Raw genomic sequence first — 12,076 nt, 5'->3', positions numbered from 1 at the left:
ATATTACGCATGAGACCTATAGGCTAAATAAAGCAGATATTATTATGAGGCAACGAAAGTTCCAGGGGTCACTACCTCGAAATATCTTTTCCAGCTTAAAAGATGTAGCAGGAAGAACTCCTAAATGTTTGGAGGGCAATGTATGCCGTTTACGCACGAAAAACTAGACTGCCAGTTCAGCTTTCCTTCCCCCCTTTGAAATCCAAACATAAACATAAATACGATATGGCAAATGATCAGCTGGCTCTGAGTCTCCTTGTGTGTGTCTTCCTCTCAGTCACACCTCTGTCCACCTCTATCTGTTTCTGTCCCATTCCCTGTCTGGCGCGCTCACTGTTGGAATAGTAAAAGAGCTCCAGCTATCCACAAGAGCTTGAGCTTAGGCTGCGCAGACGCTTGGTGTTAGGAGAGGACAGCGTCATCTGCTGGCAAATTATTGACATTGCGCTTATAAAAAAATGGAAACACCATTTAAATCCTTTAGTTACGAGTCACGACCCTATGCCTATTGCCTAGTATGGTCATTGGTCACGACGCCAAACGCAAAACATTTACACGTTTAAGCTTTTGTCAATGGCTTTAACGTAAGCCTACAGATATTCTACAAATGCCAACACAATTGTGAAAATATAGCGCTATATAATAAACTTTATAAACTTCTACAAAGTACATACCACTTATATAGCAGGTCAGAGTTCAACGTCATTGCTGCGTTGTTGCAGCCAAAAAATACCACTTAAACTATTATTGCCATTGAACAAACAGCACACAATCATTATTGAAATACATCTATAAACAGTTCTGCTCCAAGCAGTTCTGTGAACAAAATTGGCAACAGCTTGCCATGCTTTCGCAATGCGCATGCTGCTAAAGTAGGCTTGCTTGCACATCACCTGTTTGCATCACCTCCTTATCATCACCATCACGGGCGACACCGTGTGGCGTGTGCCTCCCTTCACCTAGGTATATGGGCTATAATGCGTAGACCGTAGGCTAAGCATGGATGCGGACTCGGAGGCGGCAGACACTGGCAGGCCTCCACTTTGAATAAGGAAGCCATATAGCCTAAACATTGTTTATTTAACTCATTAATGCAGCATATAGGCCTACATTTCTATGAGATATATTATTATTTTAATAATGCAGAAGAACATCGGAGTAGCTAGCCTATAGGCTACTCAAGTAAAACCGATTTAATAAAATTAACAAGTTGCAGGTGCCAGCAGTGTGAAGGTCAAGGAGTCCATGTCTGTCATATTATAAGATGCATGCACCTCCCACACACTCAATACAGTGTACTTGCTGGTAGTCCTTTAAAGTCAGCAAGAATCATTCAGTTCCTGTTTTGCTACATAAGCTCACTTGTCTTGGCTTTAAGAGGATCTATTTTTGCGGAGCGGAGGATGTGGTCGTTTGTTCACCCTTCACGTGTGAGTTTCAGTCAGCTGGGCTGCAGCTCATGTAGCTAATAAATATGCCTTCTAATATAGCCTACAATAATGCCACAGGACCCAGCTAAGAATTACAGGTAAGAATTACATTAAAATATTTATGCTTCGCTCTGTGCCAAGTGTGTGTGTGTGTGTGTGTGTGTGTGTGTGTGTGTGTGTGTGTGTGTGCTTGCGTGCTGCCCTAGATCAGCCTAAAGGGTCAGTTTGTGCATCACTTCTCTGTTTTGCAATCGTCAGTTAGTCACAAGGATTTCTAGGAACTGATGTATTTTTTTTGTCACACAGTTCCGGTTGTGTGATGTGCCTGTTTAAAATGAACATGCTCAATAAAAGGTTTTACATCCCTTCAGGCTTTCATAACATAACATGTATATCAGCCTAATGATTGATTGATTGATTGATTGATTGATTGATTGATTGATTGATTGATTGATTGATTGATTTTATTTTATTGATTGAACATTTTATTCACAGTTTTATTTGTAGAATGGGTACAGTTCCATATACTGTCAGTCACTATCAAACTGGTACAGTAAAAATACCAATTTAGCTGAGGGGTAGAGTTCCCAAAATGCATCTAGCCTACATTAAATCGGATTACCTCTACTTTATTGAAAGTCACAAAATATCTGAACTAGTGATAGAAGTTAATTGTAGTGGTGTCACAGCCTGCTTGGCTGACCTGCTGTTTTCCTTAAGCACTAACTGTGTTTTCAATGTTATTCCTGTTTCTCCACCTTTTATTTCACCTCCTTTGTAAACAGCTTAATACTTCATCTTATTCTTGTAAAACAACAGAGACCAGATTGTGTCATTCTGTCTGCAGGATAGGCCGACAACATGGGTACAATAGTGAGACACCTGTTTCCTCAGCAGACAATTGCTCTTATGTTCGGTTAAGTTTGGTCGATGTGGGTATAGCCTACATGGAAGTGTACTCCTTTATAGAACTCCTTGTCAAGGTCATTGCATACCTTGAGCCTAACCACTGCAAGCCAGCAAGCAGTGTTTTGCCTGTGATGGATTTTGCTTGTATTTGAAATACTGTAAGCCCTTTGAGAAAATTCTAAGAATTGTATATTATTTTACTGTATCTTTCCCAGAATGTCAAAGGAAAGATATGATATGAGAACAAAATTAAAATTGGAAAACATATTTTGTTCAATGCTGCAGCCAGGCAATACATTGCACGATTCCTCTTTTAATCTTTATTATTGAGTTTCAACTTGATTTGACAACTTGTCTTTCATCATGTATGTATTGTGAAAGGCATTTCTTGTTTCTTATTGATAAAGAAAGGAAGGAGGACATCCGCACACCGTTTTAAAAGCTCTCACAATAATTGATTAATAACAGAGCGGAATAAGCAACCATCTCTTTGTACCATCTACACCAAATATCTTTTCCAAAAATAGCTCATCTACAATCTCACAAAACATCATGTTGTGTGCTTTCTTTATCGAATGTTCACCAATATGGACACTAGGGAAACAGAACTGCAAAGAACAGATTCCCATCTTTCATTTGTCCTCCAAATGTCCAAAACAAATGAGTGACTATGAGTCATGTCTGATTCATTGTTGAGTCACTGCAGGACAGTTGAGAGAAGACCTTAAACACTAGTTAAAACCAGCATTTCACAGTCAGTCAGTCAGTCAGTCAGTCATTTAAATGTGCTTTAATATAATAAATATTAATTTTAAAGTCCTCAGTGTTAATTTATTCAATTGTAACTCTGAAAGTGCACAAATGTAACCAATGGGATCCTTGCGGGTCCATTTGGTTACATTTGTACACTCAAGAGTTAAATTACACTGAGGATTTTGAATGGTAGCCATGTCAACCTACTGTATAACAACAGCACAATTTGTTTTAGTGTCATCCACTACCTTTTTACTCTGGGACAGTGGTTTCCTGTTTGGGCCAGTTTCCCATTCATGTTTAACTGGTCTCTGTGACAGGGCCGCCTCTGGTCCACAGCTGTTCACAATGACAGCTTCCTTTCTGTGCTCATAAACACATCTTGTTGGCTAAATATACTGTAGGGAACACTGTGCCACCGGTAGTCTCTTTCTCCTCCAGAGGGACCTGATTCAATTCCGTCCCAGGGGACATGTGCTCCTTCAGAATCTCACATTTGTTGCGAGGAATTACAATAAGCAGTAGCCAGGAAGGCATGAGTACCGTTCTCAAAAGTTCCCCCCCTCTTAAATACATAATACGTTTTTAATAGCCACCACTGCAACAGCCGTTTCCTTGTTTGTTCATGTTGTTGTGTGTGGTCACCCGGTTACACATTTGAGCAACATCCAGTGTAGTTTTGTTACGTGCTGATAAAGACTAGCATTTAACAGAATTCACTGATTCAGTTCACTTCAGCATAGGGAATCAAACTTCTACCGCTCTCCTAAAGGGGAATCCCACCAAGCAAGGGAGATTTACACACTGTTGAAACGATCTCAGAATTTTAAGTGGGACTCAGTTCTTGGTGTCTTCAGTTTATTTATTGTTCTTTGTGTTCTGCTGATTACAGCACATAACACAACAACATCTGACTACCCAGTACTACTGTTTTCTGGGACACAGATTCCTAACTGTCTGCTCTTCATGAACATCCCACCTCTGAATCATATCAAATCATTGTCATACATGAGCATTTTTAAGAATGAAAAAAGGGGAAGTTGTGACTGTTTTTGTTTTTTCAACCAACTCATCTCCTCAACCAGCCAATGACTCACTGGTTTGGTAGGAAGTGGCAGACTATACTCTTTCCCCTGGCATCCTTGCTATGGGCATTTGTGTTTGTTTCTCTAGTGGCATAAACGTGGCATAAAGTCTATTTTTTCTAGAAAAAAAAACATCAGAAGAGGAGATATACATTTTATCTAGGATTTGGGACCCTGTTGGCTCTTTTGTAAAGTGTGGGTTGCATGTGATACTTCTGTAGATGATCTGAGATGGAGAGGAGCTCGTGCACAGAAGATCGTATCCAGCATGCTCTTGATCGCTGCCTCTTTGGTCTGGGTTGTGACACTCCTGACGAACAGTTCTTTAACGGTAGGTCTCACCTCTGAGCTCACACAGCCTTACAGATGTCTACAGGAACAATATTCAAGAACAAGAAAGCTTCATATTGCTATACAGTGAGCAGGTGTTATACATGATTAAACCCACACATACATGTAAATTGGTGCAAAAGGAGGAGAGGACACTGGGGCAGCACGGACATTTTAAGCCTTTTATTTAGGTGCTAGTATACAAACGACTAACGTTTCGACCTAAAAGGTCTTCATCAGAGTCAGAGTCATGACTTTTTAGGTCGAAACGTTAGTCGTTAAAATGTCTGTGCTGCTCCAGTGTCCTCTCCTCCTTTTGCATCAAGTGTCCTTGTTCCTGTGAAGCACCGGACCAGCCGTTTTAGGCTTGAGGCGCGTCGGTAGACTCCTTTTGTTCACATGTAAATTGGTATTTGAATGGACAGAGAGTGTTGCAAGTTTGGGAGTTTTACATATTTTGCAGATATTAGTGTACATAGCTGTTGCCATTGTGCTTCTGAATATTATGACTAAACCAATGCTCACTCATGTAACGGTGTTATTCACTTCCATAGTTATGTAACTATTTGGAAACATTGAATCCCTAATTGCGTCTTGTGACAAGAGCTAAATGGGAATTGAGAGTAGTGACACAGACTGTGGGATGGACAGAGGGCATATAGGGTGGAAAAAAGGAATAAGTCACTCTTGCAATACTGAGAAATAACAAAGGAAGCTTAGCTACAGCCCGAGAGAATAGAATAATCTTTCTCTTCAACACTTTTGCTTTGATTATATACAGTATGCTTTATAGATGATATACTTTAGACTTTGTCAGAGCTAAATGTTGTGGATGTCTCCAAAATGAAACGAATGAGAAGTATAGAAGAGGTTGTGTGTATTTTGCCCACATGACGTGCTTCTGTCACTCTGTTTAGCTGGCCTGTGTTTAAACCGCTGGTGTTTGGAGGAACTGGTCAAGAGAGATGCCTACAACTTCCTCATCCTTCTACAGCAAATTCTGAGGAAAACAAGAGAGGTGAAGGCCTCAAAGCCCTTTTCGTATTACACACATGATTCATTAGTAGTAATACAAAGAATCAAAGATAAAAATTTCACCACCTACAGCAACTCCTTTTATCTCCTTCCTTGTTATCTCCTTCCTGAGATAACGTGCTTTTGCGCTTTGTGGTTTTCTGATAAATGGATGTTTCAAAATGACATCCAGGTCACCTTCACGTGTACAGCTGATGATAGGTTGCCACTCTATCTCACCCCAAACATCAGTGCGATAATCTTTTGCTGGTTCTGCACCCTGCCGCTATTTTCGAAATTTGAAAGATTACAAAATGTTTGGAAAATAATGGCATGACCAAAATAGGGATGCCAGGTTGAAAGTGATAAAACTGGCACAATAATGTCATGAATTGAATTTGAATTGAAATATAAAGGGCTGTCCGAGTTAAGTAATTTAATCGAGATTAACTCATCATTATGTTAATCGTGATTCATTCTTTTAATCGCAATTAATCGCATATTAATTTATTTTAGCCATTTGGCCTACCCATATTTTAGGATGCAACATGTGGGTCCCCAAATTGTCAGTGTATACAGGGTATGCACATTTCTAAAGTGACAATTTAAGGACTTTTAATTATTTTATTAAACATAAAAATGTCATTGTGTCAAAAGTAATCAACAAACTATACTTAAAAATTGTCAAACATTGGCTACAATAGCCTCTGCCCAATTTAGTTTTGTTTTATGTCCATCCTTTAGTATTGATTTAACACAACACAGTACTCATATGCTTATACCCATCTGCTGCAGCCTGTTATTATAGTACCATTATGGTTTCTTGTGAGTTTTTAATTGATTTCCAATGAAAAATCACATACTTTCACATTAAGCCAGCATATTTTTACACTCCCATGTTAGGAATATAAAAGTCTTGAAAGATATCCCTCTAAGCCTACATTGTGAACAGATAAAAACTGATGACCTATTTGAGATGAATCGTGCGGAGCACTCTGAGCCCCCCACCACACGTATAAAAGGTGCTTTTTGGCCAAAAAGGGATTATTTTTCCACCGGGAAAAAAATACTTTGAATTACTCCACTGCGCCCTCTACCGATAATGCCATCGAGAATATTTTTCCTCCTGGCCAAAAAGTACCTTTTATACGTGTGGTGGGGGGCTCAGAGTGCTTCCACTAAGGCTTTCTAATGACACAACCCGCCTTTGTATTGGTGAGAAGCAAAAACGTTATTTTTATTTACGCTAAAGACGAGAGGTTGGTCTGCATTTATGCGATCCCCGGAAGTCATTGGTATAGCTCTAAATGCAACGGCATTGCAATGGCATTAGAGCTATATGGACCAGATGAGCTAATCTAAACTAATCTAATGTAATCATGTCTTTGGGGCAATCAACTGATCATTCATTCATGAAAATCTGCCCGCCTGTACTGGAGTCATGTAGTTGACACTGACATACAGACTCACACATGCTGCGGGCAGGGTAATCAGTGGCGTGCACAGACATTTAGAGGGGCAGGTGCTCAAGTTAAAAAAGGGCACCTTGTGCAGCGCGTGGAACCGGCCGGTTGCCTTAATCCATTTTGGGCGGGAACCCCTTTTGGTGTTAGCATTATGTTATGCTTTAGCTATTTTTGAAAAATCAAAAGGGCACATTGCCAAAAGGGCAGGGGGTGCTCTAGCACCCCCTAGTGTCTATCTGTGCACGCCACTGAGGGTAATGATGTGTCTCAGTGGTGTAACCACACCTCCCTCTGTTCTACAGGTACTGGAGCAGTGTGAATATGAGAAAGTGGTTCCGCTCACCCTCTTGTTCTCTTCAACTCTTATGCAAGTGAGTGTTTGTGTTTGTCTGATAATTACACCTACACCTACTATCAGTTACCGCACCCAAGCCATGGTACTCATACACTGAGTTGATGGTGCCCCGGATGGAACCTATGACCTTGTGGTCCAAAGGTGAGGGCTTTAGCAACTGAGCTACCCAGTCAAACAAAGCCCACTATTCATCACTTACTGAATCACTATGTGGAAAATATCTGTGTTGTTATTTTACTTTCATGCCGAGATTAATTTGGTTTGTCAACCTCCTCTCAAGTTGTGGGATTTGGTCGGAAAATCATTTTGGAAGCAATTTAAGCAAACTCTGTGTCCACTTCCAGGCTCCTTACCTGAGTCCAGACTGTGGGCTTCTGCAGGAAGCCTACCTGTTGTTCCACAACTTCCTGTCCTGGCCTGTACCTTACTGCTCTGCTGCTAAACGCCTCCTCGTCATCATTAGCCAGGAGCTCAGAGCACCAGGTAACGCTGTGATGATGACTAATGGCCCTGTCTGTCTGTTGAGAGATGTCCTTTATTGCTTAGAAGTATTCCAGTGGTGTAAGTACATTTACTCAAGTTTTTAAAAAAAGTATTTCCAATTTCAGGACTTTTACTTTTACTCCACTACATCTCAGAGGAAAATATTATACTTTTGCTCCACTACAAGTATTTGAAAACTTTAGTTACTAGTTACTTTGTAGATTTTGATTATTATTACAAAACATATTATTAACCACTTCAGCACTTTATATACTTCAGATCTCAAAGAAGATCTACAAGATCTACTTGCTCACAATGCATCATGATGTGACACGATGTGATTATGAATTTTGCATAATGAGTACTTTTACTTTTGGTACTTTACATATACAGTACTGTATTTTGATGCCAATACTTTTGTACTTTCACTCAAGTAAATCTATACATTGCAGTAGTACTTTTACTTAAATGAGTTACTTATGTGAGTACTTTTTCCACAACTGCCCTATTCTGGGACAAACAGTTGGTGAAAATACAATATTTTTTGTGTGTGCAATTTTTTGGCAAAGCTTACCACACAGAGGCACTGTTCACTAGTACTGTAGAATCAACTTTGGTTGGAATGAATGGGCCAGTGAATATTCTCATTGTCACATTCTCTGTTTTCGTTCTAGGTATCTCCTTTCTGAGGCTGGTGAGGGAGGAGCAGGGTTTAGCCACTGACAAAATTATGTAAGTAATAATAATAACTTGAATTTATATAGCGCCTTTCAAGAAACACAAGGACGCTTTACAAAACAGAAAAACAGAAAACAAAACAAAGTCACTTCAGCCCTTGATTAAAGTTCTAACCACATGACATCTGGGCATGCCATATTATGGCAAAAGTACCTCTCCTTACTGGCCTACCGGTATGCGCAATTGATCCAGAATGCCGCAGCTTGCTTGGTCTTCAACCAGCCAAAATTCTCACGTCTCCCCCGTTGCTCCCTCCATTGGCTCCCGTTTGCTGACCGCACAGAGTACAAAACGCTGATGCTGGCCTTTAAAGCAACCAAAGGTATGGCACCCCGCCACCCCCATATCTTCAAAGTCTGATCGGACCCTACAAACCCTCCCACGTGCTTAGTGAACATTCACTAAAATGCTGCAACAATGCTCCACACGTCCCAAACTCTTCTCCCTTCTGGCGCCAAAACTATCAGAACTGCAGACTCACTCCCAATCTTCCACCGTAGTCTGAAAACTCACCTCTTCAAACTCCATCTTAGCCCGTAGCGTTTGCCGTAGCACTTGCCCTAGCCTCGATGTACTTGCAGGCGTATGCAAAGGCTCAACTTATGTAACTTAGATAGCATTTTAAGTAGACATAGCACTCCATCCATCCATCCATCTTCAACCGCTTATCCGTAGTTGGGTCGCGGGGGCAACAGCTCCACCAGAGAGCTCCAGACATTCCTCTCCAGAGCAACATTAGTAACTTCCTCCTGGGGGGTCCCAAGGCATTCCAAGGCCAGTGAGTCGATGTAATCAGGCGAAGAAGCAGCGGCTCTACTCCGAGTCTCCCTCGCGTGACTGAACTTCTCACCCTATCTCTAAGGGAGATGCCAGCCACCCGCCGGAGAAAACTAATTTCGACCGCTTGTATTCGTGACCTTATTCTTTCGGTCATGACCCACACTTCATGACCATAGATGAGAGTACGAACGAAGATTCCACTGTTAGATGTATGTTAGGTTGCATGTTAGGTTCTTGATGACTATTTTTATGTATTTGATGTATTACCACGTGTTAACTGTGTTATACTGTAAATCACTCTGGATTAAGAGTGTCTGCTAAATGCCTAAATTGTAAAATTGTAATTGTAAATAGTAAAAATACAAGATTTACAAGCTTGTGAGCTTTTAGATTGACTATTTTTGTTGAAGATTTGGTGTAGACACAATATCTCCCTTTACACAGTATTTGTCTATTCCAGAACGGTGTTGCTTTTGAGTCCAGATGAAGACGTTCCCCCAGAGTTCAGGTCAGTTTCTGAGCAGCTCAGCAGGATGAGTCACTCCCAGAAAGACATCACCGTCAGCCTGATCAAACATGCCTTCCAGGCTGTGCTTGGTCCAAAGCACCCCCTCCACACACTCCACAGCACACTGCAGGTGGGTGGACTCCCATACCACTATATAGGCTACATCATTAGAAGTATCAGAAACACTTTTGAACCACACCACACACCATGCACCTCAGATCATTGTTTTTAAATCTAATCTAATCACATTCATTTCTAAAGCATTTATAACTGGCTTTTTTTCTTGACTCGTACGTTGAATGTGATCAACACATTTTGTTTTATTACAGTATTGTACATTTTATTATTCCTAATTTATTATTTATGTGTTATTACATAATTTTATATTATTTAACATTGATCAGAAACAGAGATTCCTATAAATTGTACATCTTGCAGTCTAAAAGCAGTGAGGAGTTGGAGCAGCTTCTCTCAGCCATAACAGACGCCCTGGAGTCAGCCGCATCGACAGCAGACCCGGACACAACCAGGGACAGTCTGTTGCACAGCATGGACAGGCTCATAGAGGGCCTGGGAGACCCGTCTACTAGCGATGGCAGCTCACATCCTGGTAGGAGAGAGAGGAAACAGGCTGAAATATGCAAACTGCTGTACTGGAAACACTAATTGCTCCTTGTGGGATTAATAAAGTTGTATGAATTTCAGGACCCACTTCAAATTGCAGTGCTTTGTGAATGACATTATCGACTTCTTCTCATTAGGCGATGTTGAGACTTTAGCGCTGCCCTTTGCTAGATGCCACGTGTTGTCCTGGGGTAAAGACAACTTTGGTAATTACCTCCTAATTTACTTTGAAATGTTTTTTTTGTTCCTCTAGACCCATATTTTCTTTTTATTTCCCCTCATTCTGTTCTGTATCCTGTTGTCATCCTGTGCCGTGTCCTGATGTCTAACTCCATCTGTCCACGTTCATCCAGATGATCTGAGTGACATCCTCGGCATTGATGAGCTGCAAGACTGTTTCCAGCTGGACGAGGATGACCACAACAAGCCGAAGAAAGACCAGGAAGTAATAATAACAATAACCTTTCATGAGCCAATGTAGTGAGGTTACAACAGATGGAGTAATTATTATGTTCTCTAGTCTCATCTTAGTTTTAGTTAAAACTCTGGCTGCCGCATTTTGGCAGGCCAGAAGAAAGCGCATTGCACTGGCCCAACTGCAATGCAGTGGCCCAACGTTTTTGCATCGTCCAAGACACATTTGCGCTCTAATTGCGCAATGTTTCTAAGACAAAAGAAGGAAATCTTGGTAGCATGATTAACGTGTTTTAAAATTAAATTCAGAATCAGTAGTGTTACTTTCTACAGTCAGGTTACCAAGTCTATTCATTATTGATTCTCTCTGCTCACTAGAACCAATTTTGAGAACTTCTGTGTTCTTATCCTCATTTAGCTCGAGAAAGTTCTCACTCATCCAGCATTTGATGATGGACAGAAAGGTCAACAATGGGTCAAGAACACTGGGGTCGCCTGGAGCGAAAACCATGAGGATGACCACAACGAGCTGAACAACGATGAGGAAGCCGAGGAGAGGAAGGTGGAGGACGAACTCTCAAAACTCCGCATCTCCACCGCATCCTCTAGAGACTCCACAATCTCTAGAGACTCCCTGTTCTCCAGAGACTCCATGCTTTCCAACTACTCTCTGTCGTCCAGCTGGTCTGTGCCGTCCCTGCGACAGTCCGAGTCCTCAGGCGTGGACAGTGACTTCGGGGACGACGCCGAGGAGCTGTCGGACGGCATACAGCACCGCAGGAAGCCCAAGAAGAAGTCGCGGTCGCTGCTGAGCACGGATCGCTTCTCGCAGCTGTTCAAGTACCACCGCAGCCCCGCCATCTGCCGCCGCGCCGTGAGCATGGGCTTCGGGGATGCCGGCACGGTGGGGACCGAGTGCAATCGCTCCATGTCCCTGCCGAGAAACATGTGCGCCCCAAGCAGATCCTCCACGCCCTCCCCTCCGGCCGATTGCCTCTCTCCCCAGAAGCATGTGTGTGTTCGCAAGAGGCCCTTCCTGAGCTGTGATGAGCTGGCGGGAGGTGTGGTAGAGGAGGTCACCACCCTGGTCAGAGTGGTGGTGTTCGGGGGCAACAGGGAGGCTGGCAGGCTGGCCAGGGCATACAGTGACCTTCAGCAGAAGGAGCGTAGGTGTCCTCGACTAACCA

The 12,076-nt window shown here is 42.0% G+C and overlaps 2 protein-coding genes across 2 annotated transcripts in view; one reads left to right on the top strand and one right to left on the bottom strand.

The window, feature by feature from the left end:
• The window catches only part of ntn1b (netrin 1b), a 57,465-nt gene extending 57,180 nt beyond the window's left edge, over positions 1-285 (bottom strand). Inside the window, exon 1 of the mRNA XM_079521469.1 lies at positions 76-285. The gene's annotated coding sequence lies outside the window, so the exon portion shown is untranslated. The remainder of the gene's footprint in view (positions 1-75) is intronic.
• A 1,132-nt stretch (positions 286-1,417) lies between these two features.
• Positions 1,418-12,076, top strand: part of LOC306936552 (phosphoinositide 3-kinase regulatory subunit 5-like) — a 16,900-nt gene continuing 6,241 nt past the window's right edge. Inside the window, exons 1-11 of the mRNA XM_079520108.1 lie at positions 1,418-1,528; positions 4,399-4,508; positions 5,425-5,525; positions 7,290-7,358; positions 7,687-7,825; positions 8,500-8,557; positions 9,804-9,981; positions 10,290-10,461; positions 10,613-10,681; positions 10,829-10,920; positions 11,308-12,076. The exon at positions 11,308-12,076 is cut by the window's right edge and continues 167 nt beyond it. Coding sequence (XP_079376234.1) covers positions 4,409-4,508; positions 5,425-5,525; positions 7,290-7,358; positions 7,687-7,825; positions 8,500-8,557; positions 9,804-9,981; positions 10,290-10,461; positions 10,613-10,681; positions 10,829-10,920; positions 11,308-12,076 — 1,747 coding nt within the window. The 5' untranslated portion in view covers positions 1,418-1,528; positions 4,399-4,408. The remainder of the gene's footprint in view (positions 1,529-4,398; positions 4,509-5,424; positions 5,526-7,289; positions 7,359-7,686; positions 7,826-8,499; positions 8,558-9,803; positions 9,982-10,289; positions 10,462-10,612; positions 10,682-10,828; positions 10,921-11,307) is intronic.

This window comes from Electrona antarctica, assembly GCF_951216825.1.
Source record: "Electrona antarctica genome assembly, chromosome: 14".
Lineage (NCBI taxonomy): Eukaryota > Metazoa > Chordata > Actinopteri > Myctophiformes > Myctophidae > Electrona > Electrona antarctica.
The sequence above is the reverse complement of the archived record's forward strand: the minus strand, read 5'-3'. Positions and strand labels throughout refer to the sequence as shown.